Genomic DNA, 26,791 nt, shown 5'->3' on the forward strand with positions numbered 1-26,791 from the left:
TCTCATTCCCTATCCCCAGCCCACCCTGGCATCTGGCATTTATCCTTCTCCCACAGTCTTCAGAATTAAGCTATCCGTAGCTGGCAAAGATGATGCCCCTCTCAGAGCCTGCATGAGGCAGTCTGCTGCTGTGAACAATCTAAAGCAGCTCCATATCCCACACCAGAGATTAAAATGAAAACATGTTTACTTAACATAACTTGAGTTTTTAAAGACACAAAAACTTGCATTACAGGGGATTTATGTAATTTCTGAAGTGCCATATTGCAATACTAGGTGAGGTGTGCCAAATGGCCTTCAGAATACATTCCCAGTCTCAGAACAGTCTTGTGTAATTTTGGTGTGACCTTCACTACCACTGAGAATTTATGGAGATTAAATTGGTCTACGCTGAATTTGAGTGAATGGTCAAAAATTTTTTTTCACCAAATGTTTTTGCTTGTTTTTTGGTTTTTCTTGAGACAGGTTGTGTGTGTGTGTATGTGTGTGTGTGTGTGTGTGTAGCTTTGGCTGCCCTAGTCTGAGGACAGCCTAAATCAGGCTGGCCTTGAACTCACAGGCATCCACCTGCCTCTGCCTCCTGGAGTGCTGGGATTACAGATGTGTGCTTGTTTGTTTTTAAACTGGAAATTCGGGCCATATATGTCTGTGGTTTAAATAAGTTTTTTTTCCTATAATAATTCCTATAATGTGATCTTTTATTATAAAAGTAGCCAAGTCTAAAAACACATAGCAAGTCTAACATGTGCCATTTTTCTTCTAGGTTTTGGCTTGGTTTGAAGAAGGTGAAGAAACAATTACAGCCTTTGTAGAACCTTTTGTAATTCTGCTTATATTAGTAGCCAATGCAATTGTGGGTGTATGGCAGGTAAGCAAAAAATTCTTGCAGCAGTGTTAAATGTTACATTTTAGTAATTTAGTGATTTTTTTTTAAGCATTAGCCTGTTGCTTTTATATATATATATATATATATATATATATATATATATATAAAGACAGGGTTTCTTTCTTGGAACAGTTATAACTCACAAAGGCAAGCCAGGTGTGGTGGTGCACACCTTTAATCCCAGGCAGTTTCTCTGTGAGTTCGAGGACAGCCAGGAAGGGCTACATAGAGAAACCCTATCTTTAAAAACCGGAAGGGAGGTGGGGGTTGGGGGAGAGCTGAACATAAAAAGAAAATCATAATGAACATGGATGAGAAACTGAGTGTGGTAGATCTTCCCTTGTATATAACACTGAAGAGGTTGAGGCAGAATCTTTTGGGACCATTCTGGGGAACAAAAGCAAAACCCCATTTCAAAAAAAAAAGAAAGAAATTGATAATGGAAGGCCAGAGAAACCAGGTATGGATAGAAGGCTAAAGAAAACCAGAGAAGCCCGGTGTGGTGGCGCACGCCCGTAATCCCAGCAGGGGCAGGTGTATCCCTGTAAGTTTGAGGCCAGCTTGGTCTACAAATTGAGTCCAGGACAGCCAAGGCTACACATAAAAACACTTTGTCTCAGGAGGTGGGGGAAACAATGTGAGGACCGTGGTCTGCCTTTATATTTCATGGTGATTTTGAGGACAAACTTCATGAAACTTTTATTTTCGTTAGTTTGCTGGGTGGGTGGGGGGGTGCTGTAAAAATTCTGAGAACCTAAATTGTTTCCAAGTTGTTCCCACTTTCTCTCCATTACTTAGGCTTTGCCTGCACTCAGGATGAAAGTTTATTTACCATAGAACAGAAATGGCATCCTTCAAAGGGTTTATGTATTTTGATAACAGCATTTTACTAAGTAGCACAGGCAAGCTGCAAACTCAAGACCCTTCTATATTGGCCTCCCAAGAATTTGGGATTACAGCTGAACACTGGAGTGCTCAAATTGTCATCAGACACACTTTACAGACAGTCCTTGGGTGACTTGTCATTCCAGCTCTCAGGAGGTTCAGGCAGAAAGTAGTTCACTGTTTGTTATAAAGCCCCCTCCCTCCCCTTTTTCCTCTCACGTTACAAATTTTAAGACAAGTGTTTGCCAGGCATATGTGTGCTTTAAGTCCCAGAGCGGTGTGTCCCGTCCCATCGCCCCCTCCCCCTAGAGTTTCCAGGCTGGCCTCAAACTCCTGAGTGTCTGAATGAGGGTTATGTGCCACCACAAACTAGCAAGTTTTAATTCTGCTTTTGTTTTTTTGGGGTTGGCATGAAGGACTAAAGGATATTTTCTGGTGTGTAATGTAGCTCAGGGTGGCCTCCAACCCGCAATTCTGCCTGAAACTTTAAACTGCAAGGATTATAGGCATACATTACCACACCAAATTTATCTTTGAGACAGGGTCTCACAAGGTAGCTCTGGCAGGCCTGGAACTCAGGACGGAGTGCCTCTGACTCCTGAGTACCTGGTTAAATTAAAGGTATGAATCACCATGTCTGGTCTATCTTTACTCTTGTGTTTGTAATAAAGTGCCAATTGTTTAGTGCAGGTGTCATTAATGTGCTTTTTTCATATTAAGATTGTAGGTTTTAATTTCTAATCTAGAAATATTTAAGAAAATTTTAAACCAGGCAGGCTGGTTTACCATACTTTTTCTTCATACAGGAAAGAAATGCTGAAAATGCAATAGAAGCTCTTAAAGAGTATGAACCTGAAATGGGCAAAGTTTATCGACAGGACAGAAAGAGTGTGCAGCGAATTAAAGCTAAAGACATAGTTCCTGGGGATATTGTAGAAATTGCTGGTGAGTTGAGTTTATCATTTTCTTTTTTCTTAGATTGTATTTCTAAGGTTCTTTTCTCAAGGTTTAGAACTATATTTAGCTTTTTGTATTTTAAATCTTTTCTTTTTTTCTTTTCTTTTTTTTTATGCACATGGGTGATTTGCTTGCACATGTCAGCACTATACTTGTGCCTGGTGCCTACAGAGTCCAGAAGAGGGCATCTGAGGTGTGGGTGCTGGGAATTGAACTCAGGTCCGCCTGAAGAGTAGCCCGTGCTTTGAACCCTGTTTTTTGTTGTTGTTTTTTGTTTTTGTTTTTTCCCCTGTAATTATATTTAAACGTGTTCGTTTATTAGTTACATTATACCATTTTAGTGCCTACTTGAAATGTTTCAGCACCTTTATATTACTAAGGTATGTTTTGACATTATTTGAGATAGTTTCAGGATGTTACTGAGTCTGGTCTCAAACTCCTGGCAAAGTGATCCTGCCTCAGTCTCCTCTAAAAGGTTTTTGTGTTTTGGACAAAGTGTTTGAGGTATTATAGGTAGTTAATAGTTGTAGTTATCAGTTGTAGAAGAGCACTAGTGCTAGATGTGGAACTCAGGGTTGAGTTGACAGTTCACTTTAGTGATTGATTAAGTGGGTTCTCAACTTAGGTCTTGATGCTCATGTGGCACATGCATACTTTTCTGGTTAAGCTGTCTGTTCATCTCTCCTTTTCTTTTTTATGGTTTGATTCTGGATTTTTTTGTTTGTTTTGGACTTTTAGGGCAGGGTCTTGCTGGGTAAGCCTGGCTGGCCGCACATTTAGAGCTTCTTTTGCCTCTGCTCTGATGAGTGCTGGGATAAAGCCGTGTAATGCCATGCCTGGTAATTTTTTGAAACAAGGTTTTATGTAACTCAGGTTGGAGTTTAACATGCTATGTAGTCTAGACTCTCCTCAGACTTCTGATCTTTTTGCCTCTTTGGTCCTAGGATTGGTAGTCCGTGTCCCTATCCTGGTTTTGACATAAATGTTAAATGATACCTGTAACTCTCAAACTGAATTGTTTATTTCATTTTTGGTTGTTGCATTAGTAGAGTGAGTTGAAAGAGTTACTGCAGAGGATTATTCAGATAATTATTTGGGCTTATTACATCTTTCTCTCCCAGATTATGTTTGATTGCATTTATATAGTACCTTGGTGAATTAATCCCTTTACATTGATTTAGGGAAGATGGCCTTTATCATTATTGTTTTATTAAGAGTTTTTAAAACTTGATTTGTACCTGTGCTTGACAGCTCTTATGTCAGAAAGGAATTTGGCTTTTCCTAGACATGCTGGTGAATTCAGTTATTCTAGAATAAAGGAATAGTTTGGATATGTACCAATAAATTGATTACCTAGGACTACAAACTTATGTGTATAAATACTTTAAGAACACTGGAAGGGCCATGGATAGTTGAGTGGGTAAAATTTATTTTGATAAAAATTTCAAAGTTACATGCTTCAAGATAAAGAATTCCTATGTACCCTTATAGTATTTCATATTCTGTATGTTACTCTTTAACTACATGTGTTTCAATCTGTGTACATACACACCTTGTTTTGTGTTTAGTTTTGCTGATAGTAGATTGTAATCTGTACTTCTACCTACTTTGGTTTTATGGGCTTCTGGTGTTGGATCACACTTGGTTTTCCTATGTTAGGCAAGTGTTCTTATAATTTCAATTTAAAAATATTTTGTTAGATAATGGATTTCTTAGGTAATGGATTTCATTATGGAATTTCCTTTGTTTAATTTTATTTTATGTGCATTAGTATGAGTGTGTCAGATCCCTTGGAACTGGAGTTATAGACAGTTTTGAGCTGCTATGTGGGTGCTGGGAATTGAACCCTTGTCCTTTGAAAGAGCAGACAGTGCTTTTAACCACTGAGCCATCTCTTCAGCCCCATGGAATTTCTTTTTATTAAAATATTTATGTATAAGCTGGGTGTGGTGGCACATGCCTGTAATCCAGCATTCAGGGAGGCAGAGACAGACAGATCTCTGTGAGTTCGAGGCCAGCCAGGTCTACAAAGTGAGTCCAGGACAGCCAAGGCTACACAGAGAAACCCTGTCTCAGAAAAAAAAAAAGAAAATCTGTGCAAGAGACGAGTACAACATTAACAGTAATACAGCAAGTTTATGAATGGGAGTTCTTGTGTAGGGGTACAGATCAGAATCATCTACAGCTACCAGATCGCATGCAACCCAAGTACAAACTGGTTTCGCATTGCCTTAAGTGCAAAGAAAAGTTCATTTTCCCTAGTGTTGGGTATTGTCATGCTAAGCAAGGACACTAGCAATGAGTTGTATCCCCAGCTGATTGCAGAATTACTATGGGGCAGCAGGATATGGAATCAAAAGTGGCTTTTTAAGTGATTGTTATGATTGTGCTAGTTAGTAACTCAGGTAGAAAACATCAAAGGAAGGTTGTTTATTGCTTCTCCAGATTTCGTGTGTGAGATTCTGTGTGACCTCTACACTCCTCATACATCCCCAGTATGATCTGTGAATGACAGTAGCCGGGTGACTTCGGTGTGCTGGGCCTACACAATTACTTAGCTCCCAGAGTGCTTTATCATTGTTACACATTAGTGCAGAACAGTGGCAATCAGCTCAGAAGCTCTGACCTGTTACAAAACACAAACCTTTGTTCTCGCCGTCTGTCTTTTTAAATTTTATTTATATTTCATGTGCTCGTCCTGCATGTTTGTCTGTGTGAAGGAGTTGGATCTACTGGAATGTTAGCGACAGCTATAAGCTGCCATATGGGTGTTGGGAATTGAACCTGGGTCCTCTGGAAGAGCAGCCAGTGCTTTTAATCGCTGAACCATCTCTCCAGCCCCTAACCACTCCATTTTATACATTATATATTATACATATATGTATGTATATAAAAATTTGTTGGGGTTTTTTTTTGTTTTGTTTTTGAGACAGGGTTTCACTGAAGACAAAGCTGGCCTTGAACTCAAAGATCTACTTGCCTATTCCTGTTGAGTGCTGGGGTTAAAGCGTTTGCCACCATGCCTAAGTGTTTTTAAGATTTTAAACAAATAGTAAGTTAAATACTGAAAAAAATTTAAGTTGAATCTTCAAAAAAGAAAAGAAAAAGATGAGCTTTAAGTTTTAGTTGAATAAATGTAGTCAATAGGTCACTCCTTACATTTAAGGCTATGTCTGTCTGACTTCTTTCAGATTTCTTCATGGGCAGTGCTTTGACTTTGTGCTAATGTGCTTGCTTCTTGGATTTTGATCATTAAGGTGCAGAGCAGAGATAATAGTTTTTGCATAGATACTTTGTTAAAGGATCTTTTACTCCCTTCTTTCTAAGCATGTCCTAAGTACTCTGTAATGTTGACAAGAAATTACAAGTGTAGGGTAGATGCAGCTCATAAACACCCTTATCTTGAAATTTGCTCTGCAGAACAGATCTTGAATGTGTTCAGGCATATGTTCTTTAAAAAGTGAATGGGTTTTTTGACAACCTTACAAATGTTTGGTTTATAGCCACCAACCACTCTAAATATGCCCTGTTTACTTTCTCTAGTTGACGGAAATGAGTCACTATAGTTTCTAGGAAGTATATACATGTGATAAACGTATACCTGGTATGTATATAAGTCACATTTCCATTTGTTGATGGCTCAGGTCTCCACTTTTTAGCACTTACTGATACAAAATTGACATGCCATACACAACCTTCTTTTCCACATTGCAGTTTTAGCCTGTTCACAAAGTTGTGTAGCCATTATTAATTCCATACTTTGGTTTGCTCACAGAAATTCATATCCATTAGCAGTTGTTCCTTGTCTTCTCACTGTTCCCTAACAACAACTTGCTTGGATTTTTATGGGTTTACTTATCTAGACATTTAACACAATAAATAGTGCCTTAATAGTCAGACACATATACATAGAAGTAAAAACTTTTAAAAAGAAAATTAAATTTTAGTTATTAGCTAATAACATTATAAGGAGAGATTGTACGAACATTACAGATAGATTTTGTGAACCTTTGGTCTAGAATTCTGGAGTCGTGTAAAACTGACTTGGCAAAAAGAAAGAGATAACAACTGTCATATTCATTATTTTGAATGCAAGGGAAAATATTTCTGGATGGATGGAAACAAAAAGTAGTAGAGCTGTCTCTCCATAGTCTTCGGTAAGAGAACGTCAGTGATTTTTAAGTTTTCTGTGTTACTTGTTAATCTTACAAATGTGAATTAGCTATAATAACAAAAAAAATCTCTGCTTTTAGACTTTGGCAGGGGCTTTGGTGTATGTCCTGGTGGCTTATTTATTCAAGGGAACTGTTTTTATGACTGTTTTAAACATGGTTGACAATAGCTCAGGGCATAAGCATGTTGCAGCCCTGTAGCTTTCTCTGGAATGAGCCCTATTTAAAGTTATGCAAGTGATAAAAATGACATGATCTTAACATAAAATTGCTTTTAAACTTCTGGAAGAAATAGATTTTATATTTCCTAAAATGAAGATTAACTGTTCAGCAGTAGAGACATCTTCCAGATTTATTCAGTAATAAAGAGGAATAATTCTTAAACCTGACTATTTAAAGGAAGGGTTAGTAATATAAAGTTAGCCAGTGCTTGGGAGGTGGAGGCAGAGGCAGGAGGATCTCTTGAGTTGGAGGCCTGCCTGGTCTACACATTGAGTTCCAGGACAGCCAGGACTACATAGCTCACTCTGTCTCAACCTCCCAACTCCCACCCACCCAAACCAAGTGTACATATATATATGTCTTTGTCAGGCAGTTGAATACAAGGCAAGTCTATGGAATAGATGACCAAATTCATTTAAGAAAACCAGTATTATCTTCCTCTGTCTGACATTGGACAGAGAAAATTCATTCACCTCTACAGAATTAGGCAATTAAAGTAAATTTCTTTTGAGATAGTTTCCTATAGCCCAGGTTAGTCATGAGCTATCCAAGTGAGGCCTTGAACTTTGATTCCTCCTGCTTCCACCTCCCAGGTGCTAAAAAACAGGTATGTACTGACTGCCATTCCCACCTCCAGTAGATTTTTCTAGGGAACTTTCGGAGACTAAAATGAATAATTGTGACTGTGAGGCTTGTTTTTTTGGGGGGGTCTTTTGTGCTTGTTTGTTTGTTTATTTTAAGAAAGCTGTCAGTTGAACAGCTTATCTTTGTATATTTAACCAACACCCAATCTGTACCCAGTGAGCTGAGCAGCCACAAGAGCAGAGAGCAAGGCAGGATTTGGGATTTTTGTTTTGGTGCAGATCCTTACTGTATAGCTCAGGCTGGGTTTGAACTCAAGATCCTCCAGCTGTGCCAGCCTCCTGCATGTTTGAATTGTGTGTCTACACCAAACTGGCATACTTTTTTTTTTTTTTTTTTTGGTGTAAAACTAAATAGTATTATGAGCTTTGTGTCATTGTGTCATTCACAGCAAACTCCTCCCCACCCCCTTTTAAAGCAAACATTTAAAAAGTTAAAAGTTGCAACTTTTAACTTATTTCTGTAATCCAAGCATACCACTGCTTGTTTGGCATTGGAGGTGGTAATTTTGTGTTGTTTATTTTTCCAGACATAGTCTTTCTATATAGCCCTGGCTGTCCTGAAACTCTTTTAAGTAGATAAGGCTGGCCTGTGAACTCATAGAAATCCTCTTGCTTCTGCCTCCTGAATGCTGGGATTAAAGGCAGGTCCCACCATGTCCTGCCTGTTGTTTGTTTTGTGTTATGGGTGTTTTGTTTGCATATAGGTGCTTGCAGAAACCAGAAGATACTGGATTCCTTGAGATTGGAATAACAGATAGTTGTGGGCCTCCATATGGGCACTATGGATTGAACCTGTGTCCTCTGGAAGAGCAGTCAGTGTTCTTAACTTATGAGCCAGGGTTAGGCATCTCTCCAGCCTGGTTTTTGTTTTTAGGTACAAAACAAGAGCTGTTTGATTGGTTCTGTTTAGAGCAAAACCTAACTTTATGGGCAGTTTGATTATCTTAATTTAAATTTATTTATTGACTTTAAATCCCAGTTGAAGCTCTCTCCCTCCTCTCTTCTCAGTCCCACCCTCCCTCTCTTTTTTCCCCTATTCCTCTCACCCCTACTCAGAAAAGGGGAGCCTGCCCCTCATCTACCCATGCAGAGGCTGAAGTACCAACCAAGGACCCAAGATCTGGGCCTACGTACCCACACCCACACCCCACCCACCCCACATATATACCCTGTGGGCAGCTTGGTCTTCATGTGGGTTCCCTAGTAAGGGGAGTGGGGACTTTATCTCACAAGGACTCTGTTGCATGCTTTTTGATAACTTCCCCCTGGCAAGGCTGCCTTGCTAGGCTACCATGGAAGAGGATGCGCTCCATTTGATTATTTAAATATGAAATGGAACTAGGTAGTTTGTGCATTTCTAAAATTTTCTCAAAGTCTGTCCCAGAATGTTACTTGGTTTTAAAAATTGAAGTGTGGCGAGCTGGAGAGAGATGGCAGTTAAGAATAACTACTGCTTTTGGTGAACTCCAGCGTTCAGCTCACAACCTCAGCTCCGTGGGTTCTTCTGGTCTTTGTGGATATCTCCATGTACATAGTGCATATAAATTCCGACGGGTACATGTGTAATCACACAGAAACACAAATAAAAAGTTAAAAAAAGTTTTCTAAGATAGAGTCACTGTTAAGCCCTGGTTCTGCTGGAACACACAGATCACCCATCTCTTCCAGAGTGCAAAAGTATACCTTCATGTAGATTAAAATTTGAAGTATGGTTAAAACAGAAATTACTATCTGGTTTAAGCAATTTACAGTTAAGCAATTTAATGAGATATTAGGCTCTAATGTGTTCATAAAATGTCAAGTTGGGCTCGGGGGATGGTTCAGTGCATAAAGTACTTGCTATGCAAGGGTGAGGATGGCTTCATATCCACCAGCACCCACATAAAACATGGGAATGTATGGCCACTCACCCCTAATCCTGTCACTCAAGAGCTAAGACAAAGGAATCCCTATAGTAGTTTGGCTGGCTACACTAACTGAGGGAGCTCCGAGTTCAGCGTGAGATTCTCTCTCATCTTAGTAAATAAAGTGGAGAAGGGTTGAGGAAGACACCTGATGTGAGCTTCAGGCCTTGGCATACTCACACATGTCCTCTAAATTTTTTAAAAGTCAAACTTAAAGAAAAAGAAGCAAGAGTCACATGATGGCTCAGAAAAGTCTAATTCTTGTTCCAGGGTATCTGACACCCTTTTTGGCCTATGCAGACAACAGGCACACATGAGGTACACACACATGTGCGGGCAAAAACAACCATACACACAAAATAAACGAATTTTTCTTTTAAATGGGCAAAATACTTTTTTAAAATAAGTGTAGATATGTTAAGAAGCAAAGTGTTTTGAGATCAAGACCCTTTTAAAACTATGAGGATAGCTCATAAAACACCGAGGGGAGAGGGACTCGGGAGGTCTCCTCCACCCTCAGACCGTGACAGACCAGTTGATCTTGAAGCTTGACCTGATTACATGGGGCTGGCATTTCCTGATTTCCTGTAATCACTCCTCCTCACTAAATGACTCAGTGGTAGTCACAGTATTAGTCTTCCCATTCTTGCCACACCGAGATTAAGATTTTGGAAAAAAGCAGAAGAAACCGTTGGAAAAGGGGTTTCTTTTTCTAAGGTATTGTGACATGAAGAAATACAGTGTTTAAGCTTTGCTTGTTCTGGGACATTGAGAAGATTGGGGTTTAGGGAAAGTGGCAGGGATGTGAAAGTAGAATGGTAATTCCTGCTCCCATGAATTTGCCTTCCAGAAGTGAAAGATGTTCATAGATGTTTGTAGTGCAGGGGGAAAAAAAACCCATGAAACACTGGAAACACTCATCATAGATGGGCACCAAAATGGAGACTGGCCTGGTCTGTGAAGTACCTTGACCTTGAAAAGCACCTCATTTATAAACAGGGAATGAAAATAATAGCTTGTTTCTTGAGAAGTGTTAGGAAGGATGGCCTACATAGCCCTTGCAACAGTACCTGTTATAAAAACAGTCTTCTTAGGCAGGAAAGATGGCTCAACAGATAAAAGCTCCTTGCCGCCACTCCTGACAACCTGAGTTCAAGACCCATATGCTAACAGAACCAGCTCCCTTAAGTTGGTCCTCTGACCTCCACTCTCCCTCTTCTATGGAATATGTATAGCCCCTCCCCTGGAAAATGTAATTTAAAAAAAATCTCTTGTGGTCATGATGGTGTACACCTTTAATCTCAGCAGACAAATTTCTGCAAGTTTGAGAGCAGCCTGGTTTACATAGCAAGTTTTAGGCTGACCAGGACTACTAGTGAAACCCTATCTCAAAAAGAGAACCAAAACAACCTTCTCCAAGTACTGGTGGTTATTATGTAGCCAGTTGATTGGTAACAAGGTCTGTATAAGCTAATGTAAAGATGTGGGTTTTGTTTTAGTGAAACACAAAATTCTAGAAGGTAAATACTGTAACTGAGTGTATTGTTGAGTGGTAGAAGAGGGATTAAGGTTTCACTTTTAAAATCATGTTTTATTTTTATAATAAAAAGTCTCGAGGCTGGAGAGGTGGTGCTTGTTTTTGCAGAGGATCAGGCGTGGTTTCCAGCACCTACTTGTTCACTCACAACTCTCTTAATTTGTTTTCTTCAATCTGATGCCTCCTGATCTTTGTGGGCACCAGGCTTGCACATAGTACACATATGTACATGTAGGAAAAACACTCAGACAAAAAAGTAAATATTTTAAAGTCTGTTGCTAGTAGCCCTAATACTGTGCCTGCTAACCTTTCATAGTTCATATATCTCTACATGTGATTCATGGATTACCTTGGCTGCCTCTTGTAATTGAAACAGGATCAACTGTGCTGTTTTTAGTCAGGTGTAATATAAAGTATTACCTTAAAAAAAACTAGGATTTTTGTTTTAACTATATAAACAAGTATCATTATTTATTGAGTGTTATTATGGCTTGAGTTTTAGTTACTTTCATTGCTTGCCAATTTGATAATTGGCTATGCTCCTCCTTACTTTTTCAGGGTTTACTTAGTTGTCTAAACATGCATTAAGCTTGTAATCCCGCCTCAGCCTCCTGAGTAGGTGTTATTACCAACCCATACCACCAGCCTGGGTGTCTGAAGTCTCTTGAATATGTGTGAGTGTTTTATTCATCAATAAATACTTTACCTTAAGCTTCTGCTAGGTGCCAGGTATAGTTAGGCAGTAAAACATGTCTACTTCAGTAAGAAATGATTGAAATAAAGACATTTCATATTTGTGTTTTTAAAAAGAAAACTCTTCAAAAGCCATAGTGGAAACAAATATATAGTGCTATAATACTTCGTAATGTTTCTTTCCTGCTCATGCTGAGACCTGGAACAGTAAGCAAGTAGGGCTTTCAAAAGGAAAGAATTCCATTCATTCTGCATAACCACACATTTTAAGAAACATAAATTAGCACTGAGTAGTCCGAGGCAGGCAGACCTCTGTGAGTTTGAGGCCAGCCTGGTCTACAGAGCAAATTTCAGAACAGCCAGCGCTACATCGCTACATAGTAAAACCCTGTCTCAAAAAAGCAAAAGAATTTTATTATGACTCATTTCAAACTCAAAAAGAGTAAATTTATAAGGTTGTTTATTCATCTTTTGTTTTGAGACAGGGTTTCTTTGTGTATCCCTAGCTGTCCTGGAACTCATTCTGTAGACTGTTCTGTCCTCGAACTCATAGATTCTGCCTACCTCTGCCTCCCAAGTGCTGGGATTAAAGGCATGTACTACCACCCCCTGGTTCTGATCTTATTTTTTCCTTCTTGAAAAGATTTGTTTTAGTTATTTTTTTTTTAATGTACACAAAATTAATTAATAAAGATTTAGTGCTAGAGAGATAGCTCTTTTGGTAAAGGTTCCTGCTGGCAAGCCTGATGACATAGTTGGATCCCTGATTTCTGCTAGTTGTGAAAGACTATGGCATGGCTCACAACTAAATAATAAAAATGTAATTAGAAGTAAAATACTTTTTTTTTTTTCCTTTAAGACAGGATTACTCTGTGTAGTCTTTGCAATCTGGAACTCACTTTGTAGACCAGACTGTCTTCAACTTACCAACCTCACCTACCAAATCCACCTCCACCTGCCTCTGCTTCCACGAGTGCTGGGATTAATGGCATGCACTGCTGCACCCTAAAATAAAAGTGCATTTTATTCACCCACATACATGTATACTTAAAAATTTCTTTAAGTTATTATATTTAACTTAAGTGGAAAAAGTTGTTTAAGTATCGTTACTTAAATGCTCCTTGTAAGTTAAAGAAAACTTGTATTCAGTTGTAAAATATGGCAAAGTAGTGATTTTGAAATTGACTCTTAACTGTATTCTTAGTAGCCTAACCTTTAATTAAATTGTATTCTTGTTCAGAATAAAAATTAATATTGTTATGGAAGGGAAAGAGCCAAGAACTACATGTGAGCAGTGTCAGGTGTTTAGCAAATGGAAGGTGGTTTATAACAGATACTCTCATTCTTCCTGCCTCAACCCAAAGAGAGGGGAAAAAAATGTGGAGGAAAAAATTGCAGAGCACTCCCTTGGCAAGAATAAGAACTTTCCACTACCACTTGCCCTCAGGCGCTGACCAGCCCTGTCAGGGAACATTGCTGGATGTGAGCAGCGCTGCCTTGCCTGCTTCCCAGGCACAACCCTGACTGAAACTCAAAGAAGCTTGTGGTGTAAAGGAAATTGTCATTATTCCTTTGAAAATAGTAGGTGGGTCTTTACTTTCATTGATTTTTTTTTTTTTTTTTTAAATCCTTAATAGATCTGCTTCCTGGTGTGTCAACCAAATAGACCCCTAGCAAAAGAGGTGAAGCTTTCCATCATAGCAAGTTAGAGGAAGTCCTTCATTAATTGAACTTCCTGAGGCAAAGCTCTCTTTGCTTCCTGGCCTTAGTTCCTGTCTGTAAAACAAGGTCATGGGTTGGCTGAGATGATGCAAAGGTTCTCCTGCTAAGAGAATGCTAGAACATGGTGGGTTATAAAAACTAACTTGGATATTCTTCCTTCATGTCTTTCCAAAAAGAGGCAATCTTGTAATGGGAGCAGAATAATCATACATCTTTAAGATAGCCATTTCCTGAATGCTAAGCAGTTGGACTCTCGCTAATATTTCTGGTATGCAAGAAACAGAATAGAGGCTGTTCTAAACAAGCACTTTGCTGAATTCATGAGCCTGTGGCTATGAATATGTTCCTTATTAGTTTTCTTTATTCACATTTGTGTGTGTGTGTGTGTTTATGTGTGTGTGTGCACCAAAAGTAGAGAATAATGTGGGTCCTAGGGATTGGACATCAGTTTCAGGCTTGGTGGCAAGAGAGTTTAGCTGCTGAGTCATCTTGCTAGCCCTTCTTGTATTAAAATTTTTACACTTGATCTTAGCCAAAAGTCTGAGAAGTAATGTAAGAAATAAGTCAACAGAGAAAAAAATGAAAGAATAGATCCAGTTCAGCCCTGCCTGTCCTAGAACTCACTGTGAAGATAAGGCTGTCTTTGAACTCCATGGAGGCAGTGCTGGGATAAAAGGCATGTACCACCATGCCCACATCGGGTATTGCCTCTTTATTCATGGGTTTGATCTATATTTTTAACCTGTCTTTTAACCTGTTGACTTAAGTTCCTTCTGGATCAAGTCACTGTCACTGCTTGCTGACATAAAGTGTGGTGGTACACACCTTTTGTTATGCCCAGATCTTAGGGTTCCCAAAGACCACCAGGAGCCAGACCACATATGCAAGAGCAAAGAGCTTTTTCAGGCTTAAGCTCAGTCTTGCCATCCTCACCAAGGCAGTGGATCAGAGAGGAGGGCCCCAGCAGCTGCATAGCAGGGGTTTTATTGGGATTTCTAGCTTAGCAGTTACACTATTGGATACAATTGGGTGACATTCGGCAAGGACAAGCTTGTTAACAAAGTGATTGGCTAACTAACATAGAGCAAGCTATCTATAGCTCAGTTCAGCACAGATGTCCCACCTTGAGATATAAGATAACTTTCCCATTCTTGTGGTTACCTCCAGGCTATTCCATGGGTAGGGAGTTTTATGATTTTATTCCTGGAATTGGTGACCTATGGCCTAATTCCTGGGACGGATGACTTTGGGGGGTTAAAGGAGTCAGGCCTGGTCCTTTCACTTTAATTCCAACATTGTAGAGGCAGGAGGATCTTTGGAGTTAAAAGACAGCCTGGCCTACATAGTGAAACCTAGGACAGCCATGGTTTATGGAGACCTTGTCTCAAAAACTTGTAACAACAATGCTCCTCGAGTTACTCCAGACCCCCAAACTTCCCAACAGTACTCCCTCTGCCAGCAGAAAGTAGCCAAACAGAAAACAGTACCCCATAACCTTTATATAAAAAAGATCTGGGAATAAAGGAAATCCTCACCCAAAAACCAGCACCACTTATGGAATTCCAGAAATAAGCCAAACTATCACATCCTCTGAAATCTGGAGGTCGAAAACCAGCTAGTCTGGCTTACCACTCACCTAGCAACTTACAAAACAAAGCAAGCAGTTTCTTAGCTTGGTGAGGCCAACTTTCAGACTCTCCCACTACAAAAACTGATTCTTGCTGCTGTGTCATACACACCTTTAATCGTGGAAAACAAAGGCACATGAATCTCTAGGTTTGAGGCCAGCTTGGTCTACATAGTAGGTTCCAGGGATACATAGAGTCTTGGAGGGAGAGAAGAAAATGTATCTGGAAGCTTTGGTAAGAGTCAGTTCATATCATCATCCATCTAGTTGATAGTAAAAGAGACAGAATTCTATTAGATCCTTTTTTGGTTGTGAATCTACTTAATGGCTGAGCCATCTCTCCAGCCCTTATTGGATCCTTCTTATAGAATTGTCCAGTAATGTCCCAAAGGTATCATTTGAGCATTCTGAATTTTTCCAAACCTGTGAGTTTAACAGGATATCTCCAGCTCCTTTTGACAGTTTTATAATTCTTTATCTTTGACTTTAGTAGATACTTTGATACCTTATATAACATCTCAGTTTCATCCTTTATGTACCTTAAATAACTTAGTCAGAGCTTCATAACTTGCATAAGCTTTCTACTTTTCTATTCTGGAAACATCCAGCTATATAGATAATTTTTTTCTTCTTCCTCTTCCTCTTAAAATTTATTTATTAAACTGGATGCAGTGGCACACACCTGTAATCCCAGCACTCTGGGAGGCAGAGGCAGGTGGCTCTCTGTGAGTTCAAGGCCAGCCTTGTCTACAAAGCAGTCCAGGGCAGCCAAGGCTACACAGAAACCCAGTCTTAAAACAAATTCTTTACTAAAATACAACCTTTTAAAGATTTTGTTTACTGTTTTCGTTTTTTAATTACATTAGACAGATGATTTCTCTGTTTGAGAATTTTTCCTGGGGGACAGAGATGACTAAGTGATATCTTTCACCCTGGGAACCAGTAAGTATTAGGCATAGTTAGAATTGAGAAGTGGTTACTAAGAGAAGTGTGGGTGACCCAAAAGCAGTCACATTGAAGTCTTTACCCACTATATCTCAGGGCTTTCCCATAGCCACATAGGTAGATCTAGAAAACCCTAGATCCTCCATAAGATCTTGAGGCCTCCTGTAATTAAGATGTATCATAAAATCGGTTGGGATGGCTTTGTCTCTTCTCTGTAAAGGAATGTAACATTTAACCTCTCCCACAGTGATCATTAAGAGAGCAGTTGTTTAACTTAGAGCAGAAGCACAGCATTTTAAGAAATAGACATGAGTTTTTTTTAAAGCTGTGTGTGTGTTATATGTATGTATGTATGTGTGTGCATATATATATATATATATATATATATATATATATATATGAAGCAAGCACTACAAACACACAGTGTTACTTTGGGTTTTTGATTTTTTTAAAAAAACCATCAGTAACTGTGAAACAGAAGAATTTTTCCCCATTGGACAGGATTGAAAGGCGCTCTCTAGAGAAGAGCTTCTGATTTTCAGTTGGATGTTTTGTGTAAAAGAAAAAGATCAGTGAACCAGCAGTTCAGCCCTGAGGTGTAAAGAGGGCAGATTGCTGGGTGTGGGGTAAAAAGAGAGGGGGCAATGGTAGGTAGGTTGCATTGGTGGGGCAGGGAGGAAGAAGTGTGGAGACAGGGAAAGAGCCCATATATTCTTGAAGACCATGTCATTGAGGCATTCAGTCAGCATTGTTTGGTCAGCAGTTAGTGAATAGCAGTACAGCAAAGTGACAGTCTCCATATTAGGGAAGAGCACCTTACAATGCATTATGAACATCTTTCACTTAGCATGTATGTATAGGTGTCACTTCCACCTTACTCTAGTGTTGATTATGTTAGCCAGAAATTTTGACTCGTACATTTATTGCTGGGTGTGGTGGCACAGGCCTATAATTCCAGTATTCTGGAGGCAAACAAGAAAATCTGAAATGAGATCTTGTTTCAAGCATTTGTAGTAGCTCAGCAATGCAGTAGAGAGCACTTGCCTATCATATACATGGCCTTGGCTTTAGTCCTCAGCAATGATAAAATGGAAAAGGAGGTAGAGAATTACCTCCTCAATTAGAAACACTACCTGCTCTAGCAGAAGTTCAAAGTTGGGCTCCTAGCTAGCACTTATGTAGGGTAGCTTCCAACCAACTGCAACTCTAGCTCCAGGGGATCAGGTGTGTCTCTCTTGGCCTCCATGAAGACATGTACATAGGAGCATAGACAATACACCCCAATTCTTTCTCTTTCCTCCCACTACCTTTTTTTTTTTTTTTTTTTGGCGGGGCCAGGGTGTAGGGAGACAGGGTCTCACTATTGTGGCCTTGGCTGTCCTGGAACTCACTGTGAGAAACAGGTTGACCTTGAACTCACAGAGATCCACTTGTCTGTCTCCTGAGTGATAGGGTTTAAGGTGAGTACCATTGTATTTGGCCCTTTCTATTTTATTATTATGTTTATGTAATGTGTGTGCCTGCGCTCAGTGTGCTATAGAAAGTGTGAGATTCACCATATTTCCGAAGAAGCCAAAAGAGAGGGAATGGAATCCTTTTAGAGTTAAAGACAGTTATGAGTCAATGTTGGGAATTGAACCCAGGCTCTCTGCAAGAGCAGCTAGTGCTCTTAACCTCTTGAGTTCTCTCTCTTTCCCCTAGATAGAAATTAGTAAGTATAGTTACTGTGGGTATCCCATCAGTTTCAGTGCAGAGTGTGAATAATGTAGTTGTAGAATGCAACCACCTCTGTACCACATTGGACAAAAGTCTTATCTTCAGCTCCCACAGGATCATTACATAAATCGTCTCAGACATCAAAGGAACACTTGAAAATTTTCCATTTAGAGTAATAATACTTGCAGTTGACCTTGTACTCGTTTCACAGTGTTGAAAGGCACAGGGAATCAAATTAATTTATGACATGTGGAAATAATACAGTTAGGACAGTGTGGTGGTGGCATACCACTTGGCACTTGGGCTGAGCAAAGGGATTGCTACAAGTTCAGTGCTAGTAAAAACCTACTTAAAAAACAAACAGGATCATACATTCAAAGACAGGCCATGTGCAGGAGAAGTTGGCCAGCACAAAATTTCACTCAGTATTTTTGTGAGTTTGTTGGGGCTTTTTGTTTAGGTATTATCTTAGTCTTTTGCTGGATTTTGTTTGACTTGATTTTATGTTTTTGTGTGGAGGGTTGTTTGTTTTTTGAAACAAAATAGGGAGTTGAGGAGAATCTTAGGAGGAGAAAACATGATCAAAATATATTGTGTGGAAAAAAAAAATTACTCAGAAACAAAACCAGGACCACCAAGATGGATCAGCGGGTAAAGGTGTCTGCTGCCAATCCTGATGACTTGAATTCAGTGCCTGGGACCCACATGATAGGAGACAACTGACTTCTGAAAGATAACCTCTGACCTTCATTCACACTGGAATGTCCACACATAAACACACAAAATAAGTAAAAATCGAAACCCTAAAACAAAAAATGGTATAGTTCCTTCTTCATTCATACATATATTCATTCATTTTGTAATTTAGTGGTTTGTTGAGACAAACCTGGCTTGCCTGAAATTCATGGGAGCTACTTCTGCCTGCAGAGTACTGGTACTAAAGGCACGTACTCCTGGTCTTCACCTTTTTTAGTTTTAATGTCTTAATCATTTGGATGTACTCTCTTTGATATACCATGAACAGAGTTACATTAAAGTGGAAGGTTCATTTTATTGAGTTGGAATATTGCTGTTAGTTGCATAAGCATTTCCAGCAGGAATTCTACCTTCACGTGTATGTCCCTGCAGTCAAATGCAAGGATGATCTTTATCCCTGGAGATTTCAGACCTACTAGCTCTTTCTGTGCTGCTGTGTTTTTTAGGCATGGGGTTGTTTCATGCACTAGAGCAGTGGTTCCCAAATCTGTGGGTCAAAAGGCCTTTCCACAGGGTTTGCCTATCAGATATTTACATTTTTATTCACAATAGCAAAATTACAGTAGTGAAGTAGCAACCAAAATAATTTTATGATTGGGGGTTCACCACAACAAGAAGAAGTTATATTCTTTTTTTCAGTAAAAGCTCTGGAGAACAGAGAATTGAACTAAATTGAAGAGTTAACAAGAGCAGCCTTTCTTGGATAGAAAGGCTAATTTGGCATTTTATTTTTCAAACCACTTTGGTTGCCTTTCCAGAACCTCATGGGAAGTTTTACCCTTTGAGGCTGGAGGCAGTCCCAGGCACACTGCTAAGCAAGCTGTCTGATGAGCACACCCAGTTCCCTTCCTCTTTAAAGGCCTAGTGCTCATGCAGATGTGCATATCTTTGGCAGTATTTGAAGACTACAGCTCTGAGTACTGTTCTCAGGAAGTACATGGAACTTTTGTTTTTGTCTGTTTACTGGCTATATTATAGCATTTTGCTTTATGTATACCAAGGGCTCAGCCAGGAATCCTTTGGGGTTATTAAAGGAACTCTACCCAGGAGAGGAAACTGTTGACTGAAAGATCTCTAGGTTATGCAAGAGATTTATTCATTTATTTGATAATTTAGAAAGTACCAAGAGTTTAAGTTGAAATTTCTCCACTGTGGCCTGGAAAACCCAGTGTTGCTCATTTGTTATACCTTATGCCACTAGCAGCTCTGTGTATATGGTTGATATCTTGTGATTTCTCACATAATGTACAGCTGTCTTCAGAATTTTTTATTGCAGTGTGGGTATAAGCTGACCACAGCTTTCATTGCTTACAAAAAGTTTGAACAAAGTCATGAAAATAAGCTTTATAAAGTCTATAAAAATAAGAATTTGTGGCATCAGAGCAGTATATGGTGCAGCTTTCAGAGGGCAACAAAAGTCCTTGTCCATGTTTCATTCCCTGTGTGTCCCATATTTTGTGTCTGGAAGCACAGGTGAACGATGTTAAATAAATAAACTAGTCCTATTAGGTGACACAGAATCACAGAACATTGGGTGACATTATTTACATCTGATATTGCCCTTTTTAGCATGGGATGAATTTTTGTTGATTTCTGTGTATGTCTGATCATACATGCCTCTGGCTTTTTACATTTTTTTTTTTGGAGGTTAGAGGATAATTTAAGGCAATCTGTTTTCTGCTTTCATTGTGGGGGTCTCAGGGATCAAACTCAGGTCTTTAGATTTAGCCTCAAGTGCCTACCCGCTGAACCATCTCACTTACCCACATCTAGTTTTTTACTTAATGTTTAAGATTTATGTTGTTACTGTGGACGGGGCGGGGGGAGGCGACAACTTTGTGGAGTGGATTCTTTCATCTTCTCATGGGTTTTGAGAACTGACCTCAGCTGTCTATGCTTGCATGGCAAGCTTAACTAACAACCTGTCTCCTCAGCCTTGGTGGTTTGTTTGTTTGTTTGTTTGTTTTTGTTTTTCCCCTATGAAAGCTGGCGAATGTTTAGCTCAAGTGATTTATGAATCTTATTTCTATATATCTTTGTTTAGTCAGGTCTATTTTCTTATTTTTGTCTCTTTGAAGTTAAAGTACCATTTCTCCTGCTTTGTATTTGTGTTGTGAATTAATCTTTTTAGAACTTTCTTTTGGTTGTTGTTAATATTGTTGGAATGATGATGGCCTTTAGACCTTGTGGTTATGTAGTCATTGTATTGTTACTAAGTGTCCAAAGTAAAAGCTTGGAAGACTGTGTACGCACACAAATAAGTACTTTATAGAATAATATTTATTTGGGTTTTCCTAAATATCACTTTCCTGTATATTTCAAATCTTACCGTAGTCCATCCTAGGGACTCCAGGCCCTGTGCTGCTAAGTGAACACTCTGCCACCTAAGCCCCAGGCCCATCTAGCTGGCTTTAAACATAATCCCCATTGTGTTATTCATTGCCAGTAGTCTGCTCTTAATTTGTTCACCCTGCTTAGAAATGGAAAAGTATTCTATTGTACTGTGTGCAAGGTATTTGTTTTTAAAAATTGTGTTTGATTTGGAAATATCTTTAGGAACTGCAAAAGTTGCTCACTTTAGTTACCTTTTTTTAACCTCTTAATTAGTTGGCGACAAAGTTCCTGCTGATATAAGATTGACTTCCATCAAGTCTACAACTCTAAGAGTTGACCAGTCAATTCTCACAGGTAAGTATTGCATATTGGAAAACCACTCAAGTTTTAAAGCCTCTTATCTCCCAGCTATATGTAGTTAATGCCTACTGTCCGTTTATAACATCCTACCCCAACTTTCTCTAAGATACTTAATTTCTTAGGGTCATCATGATCCAGGATGGAATAATGTGTGGAGGCAAGGTTGTCAGGTTAAAAACAGTGCTGGCAGGCTGGAGAGGTGGTTCAGTGGTTAAGAGCCTAGCTTGCTCTTCCAAAGGACCTGGGTTCAATTTCCAGCACTCACATGACATCTCAGAACTGTCTGTAACTCTAGCACCCTCACACAGACATATATACTGACAAAACGCCAGTACATATAAAATGGGGGAAAAACACACAAAACATGCTGGCTAGCACCATGGCTCACCTGGGTAAAGATACTAGTCTGGACTGGAGAGATGGCTCCGCTTTTATGAGTGCTCGCTATTGTTGCAGAGGACTCTGTTGTTTTATATAAAAAAAAATCTCAATCATTCGACTTTACCAATAAAGACTCAGGGGTGAAAATATTGGTAGCTCAGAGAGTCAGAGGAAGCACCAAGCTGATCTTCCTGCTCACCAAAATTCCCAGAAGGAAAAGGCCCTTGCTACTCAGCTCACATTCCAGAAGGAAAAAGTCTTCTTCAAGCTGTCTTAAATACCCTCAACTCCATGTCTCTCCTTTCTGTTTAATCCCTGTCCGGTGGTTTATTGTTCCACCTCTTGACCTAGGGCTAACTTTATTTAGCTCTTGGATTTTGGTTTGTGCTATGATGAGCACACACTTTTACTTGTTTACAGTAAACAGAAATCTCTAGGATCAAAGACTGAGCCTTACCACAGTTGGAAACAGGTTTTTACAGTTCACAATCTCTGGCTTCACAGTGGGATCAAATATCCTGCAACAGGACACCAGTTCAATTCCCGGCACTCACAACTGTCCACAACCTCCATTCTAGGGGAGCTAGTACCATCTTCTGGATTCCGTGAGCCAGAAAGGGATGCAGTACATATATGTTCCGCTAAAGATGCATACACATAATAAGAAAAAGAATGAGAGAAAAGAACAAACTTGTCCGCAGCCAAAGGTTGCATTTGATTCCCGGAACTGGTGTACTTTCCACCCCTGCCCACACATTAAACAACTTAGGTCCTAACTTGAATTAAATAAGTAAATATTAAGTTTTAAAGGCTGTCAAGATATATCAGTTTTAAAAGTAATTGATCATAATAAATATGGTAGGTCCAAGTCACCTGAGTTTAATACTTGGTTTTGTATAAACGGCTTAACTTTAGCAGCATCAGCTTCAAGCCTTTAAGCCATAAAATGTTAGGAAAATGATTGGATTATATATCTGAGATTCTTAGGGTGTGTCTAGAAATAGAGACAGAACTGAAAAAGCTGTCAGAATCTTGTTTTCACTTGGCTTTTTGAGGTAGGGTATCGTGTAGCCCAGGCTGTCCTCAAACTCGGTACATAGCTGAGAATAATCTTGAACTGCTCTTTCTGCTTGTACTTCCCAAACTCCTGGTCTCACAAGCATGTGCTACCTAGACATTGAATCAGATTTTGCATGCTAAGTACTCTATCTGAACTACATTCCCAGCACAACTGAATGTCCTTACACTGTAGTTGTAGGTCAAATAAGAAACTATATCAATTATTTGACTATTCCAGGAAATAAGAGAAGGCAATTGACTGGGTTATTATTTCAGAATTAGTCTTTAAAATTAGTCTTTTAAAATCACAGTTCACAGTCCTGGCATCTTTTTATTCCTAGTTTGCTTGCTTTGACTAAATTGAGACCTTTGCTTCTTTTCTGATACTGGCAATAAGTGTGTACTTTTTTGTTTGTTGTGAGACTAGGTCTCACTGTGTTGAGCATATGTGTAGCATATGGTAAACCTGAACTTGGACATAGCGCTTGCTCAGTCCCCTGTGTGTGGGATTATAGGTGTGTGCCACCACACCCACCCACATTGGCAGTGATTAAAAAATGGCAATGGGTTGATGTGGGTGGGAATTACCAAGATTAGATATGTGTCAGATAGAGCTAACCATTTTGTTTCATAACCTGCTTAGGTGAATCTGTTTCAGTCATCAAACACACTGACCCTGTCCCTGACCCACGAGCTGTCAATCAAGATAAAAAGAACATGCTATTTTCTGTGAGTACTTTTATCAGATGTTGGGGATGGGGTTGCTAGGGGTTGAACGTATGACCTCACCTAAGAATGTACTTTTATTTGGAGCTAGACCCTATCTTAGTTAGGGTTTCTATTACTATGAAGAGACACCCATCACCACGCCAACTCTTATAAAGGAAAACATTTATTTGAGGCTGGCTTACAGTTCAGAGGTTTAGTCCATTATCATAGCATGCAGGCAGACATGGTGCTGGAGAGTTAGGTAGCTGAGAGCTCTATATCTGCAACCTCAGAAAGCAGGAAAAGACAGTGAGTCACTAGGCCTGGCTTGAGCTTCTGAAACCCCAAGGCCACACCTACTCCCAATAGTGTGCCATTCCCTGTCTGGGGGCCATTTTTATTCAGAGCACCACCCTCCCAAAGTTCTGAAAATACTGACTTTTAACTGGCCACCTTCAGTGATCACACTTAAAATAATTAGTTATTCCAAAAGACAATTATTCTTCACTGTGTGTCTCAGCTGTCAAAAAACTAACAGCTGGGAACAAAACAGCTGGTACCCTGGCAACAAAGCAAACTTCAGAAAAGTCTTCAAGCCTAGAAAGGGTGCTTTTCAAACTATATGGGCATTGCTGCTGTTTGTGGCCTGTGATTTAAAAAAAAAGTATGTTTGGAGAGAGCAAACATGACATACCATTTGGTGAGCCTAGGTGACAAATACATGGGTGTTTATTTTTCTAGTTGGTATGAATTTTTTTCAAGTAGTACAGAAATACATATATTTTGTTTATTTAGAATCTGGATTAGTATTTCAAGGGATAGTTTATAGGAGAGCTTAAGCACTGACAGTATGTATAATGCTGTAGTGACAATAATGTAACTGTCATTCTGGAACTGGAAGTTAAAGTGGAGTGGGCTGCAAACTCACATTTGATTTCACTGACCTGAATACTGTTGCTGGAATACAAATTCTGAAACTGCCAGCAGGGCTCATTATACATGGCAAAGGTAGCCGAGAGCAACTTTTGGAGCCAGAAACAAAGATAAAAGCACAGTGCTGAGAGCTATATGGAATTTAAAATCACAAAAGTCTGCTATGCCCAGAACCGGTCTGTACGCCAGGTCCATGTTGTGTGGAGAACTGTCCAGTCCCTTGGTTGAATAGGTACTATGTGGAATTCAACCAGTATGCTGGTCAGTATTTAGGTTGGGGAGTGCTGTTGATCTTACCACCAGTTTTCCTCTTTCCCCTAGGGTACAAACATTGCTGCTGGGAAAGCTATGGGAGTTGTGGTGGCAACTGGAGTTAATACTGAAATCGGCAAGATCCGGGATGAAATGGTTGCAACAGAACAGGAGAGAACACCCCTACAGCAGAAGTTAGATGAGTTTGGGGAGCAGCTTTCCAAAGTTATCTCCCTCATTTGCATTGCAGTTTGGATCATAAACATTGGACATTTCAATGACCCAGTTCATGGGGGCTCTTGGATCAGAGGTGCCATCTACTACTTTAAGATTGCAGTGGCCCTGGCTGTTGCTGCCATCCCTGAGGGTCTACCTGCTGTCATTACCACCTGCTTGGCTCTTGGAACTCGAAGGATGGCAAAGAAAAATGCTATTGTTCGAAGTCTGCCTTCTGTGGAGACCCTTGGTTGTACTTCTGTTATCTGCTCAGACAAAACAGGCACACTTACCACAAACCAGATGTCAGTCTGCAGGGTAAGTAACCAGTGGCCTTTGTGGTTTTTGGGTGCTTCTAGGCTTCTTATTAGATTATGCGTTTATGTCATCAACCTTTGGTTAATAATTTGCTTTTCAGGGTTTTGTGAGGACTCAGCTAAGTCTCTTAGTACCTGAGAGTAATTAATCATTTAGTCACCAAACTGGGCCTGCTTGGCTAGAGGGTTCAATAGCTAAAAGCACTTGCTGCCAAGCCTACTGACCTGAGTTCAATTTGTGGGTGATCTCAACTTGGTGGAAGGAGAGAACTGACTCCTAAAAGTTAACCTGACTTCTGTGTGCACTCTTGAAACACAGAAAAACACGTATAAAAAATTAATAATTCCCAACTGTCTTGGGAAATATAGAGTAGCTATATTAAAGAAATAACTGGGGTGGGAAAGATGGCTTAAGTGGTTAAGAGCACTATCTGCTTTTCCAAAGGACCTGGATTCAATTCCCAGCACCCACATGGCTGCTTACAACTGTAATGCCAATTCCAAGGGATCTGACACCTTCACAGTAAAGCACATAAAATAAAATAAAATAAAATAAAATAAAATTATTTTTAAAAAACAAATAACTGGGGGCTGGAGAGATGGCTCAGAGGTTAAGAGCACTGGTTGCTCTTCCAGAGGTCCTGAGTTCAATTCCCGGCAACCACATGGTGGCTCACAACCATCTACAATGAGATTTGGTACCCTCTTCTGGCTCACACGCATACATTCAGGCAGAATACTATATACATAATAAATAAATAAATCTTTAAAAAAAAAAAGAAAGGCTTGATGAATTTACTCATCAAGGGGATGCCTTTCTTTACAAAAAAAAAAAAAAACAAAAAAACAAATAACTGGAGGCTTAATCCTATGTCTCTAGATGTATGTGTTCCAGAGGAAACAACTATTTAACTGCCTGCTGAAGTCAATTGCTATTTACATAACATGCTAAACAAAACACCATTTCTCCCTAAAAAGCAAATGCTTGTAATATAACTTGGCATATTGTTATGTTAGCCCTGCCTTTCTTACCTTGTTAGACCATTATTTGAAGTAAGAAAACAAACAAACAAACAAACCTTTAAATGTGTCCTAGGACAGTAAGCACTGAAACTAGGCACAGTAACCCACAATGGAAATCACAGCTCCTGCAGGTGGAGGCAGCAAGAGCAAAAAGTCAAAGATCCTTGGCTACAAACTGAGTTTGAGGCCAGCATGGGCTAAATGAGACACTGTTGTATTTAAAGAAGAAAGCAAAAGAATTGAGAAGCTGGGTGTGGTGGCATATGCCTACTTGAGACTGAAACAATAAGTGATTGTGAGGGACAAATTTTCAATAAAAGGTGAAATGAGAATTTTCTTACAGAAAAGGTTGATTATGGTTATTAATCCAGGCTTCACTGTTTAACTAGTAATTGTGTGATCTTGAGTGAGCCTGTTTCTCCTGTGATTCTCTATAAAATGAGCACACCTCCATGTGGTGGCACACATGTTTAATTCCAGCACTAGCGAGGCAGAAGCAAGCAGATTGTGAGTTTGAAGCCAGCTACATAATAAGACTCTAT

The 26,791-nt window shown here is 39.5% G+C and overlaps 1 protein-coding gene across 1 annotated transcript in view; it reads left to right on the top strand.

Annotated features, from left to right (window-relative positions):
* The window catches only part of Atp2a2 (ATPase sarcoplasmic/endoplasmic reticulum Ca2+ transporting 2), a 52,230-nt gene that overhangs the window by 10,720 nt on the left and 14,719 nt on the right, over nt 1-26,791 (top strand). Inside the window, exons 4-8 of the mRNA XM_060382415.1 lie at nt 764-868; nt 2,578-2,716; nt 21,274-21,354; nt 23,444-23,529; nt 24,763-25,227. Of these exons, the coding sequence (XP_060238398.1) occupies nt 764-868; nt 2,578-2,716; nt 21,274-21,354; nt 23,444-23,529; nt 24,763-25,227 (876 nt within the window). The remainder of the gene's footprint in view (nt 1-763; nt 869-2,577; nt 2,717-21,273; nt 21,355-23,443; nt 23,530-24,762; nt 25,228-26,791) is intronic.

The sequence above is a fragment of the Meriones unguiculatus genome, chromosome 4 (assembly GCF_030254825.1).
Source record: "Meriones unguiculatus strain TT.TT164.6M chromosome 4, Bangor_MerUng_6.1, whole genome shotgun sequence".
NCBI classification, from domain to species: domain Eukaryota; kingdom Metazoa; phylum Chordata; class Mammalia; order Rodentia; family Muridae; genus Meriones; species Meriones unguiculatus.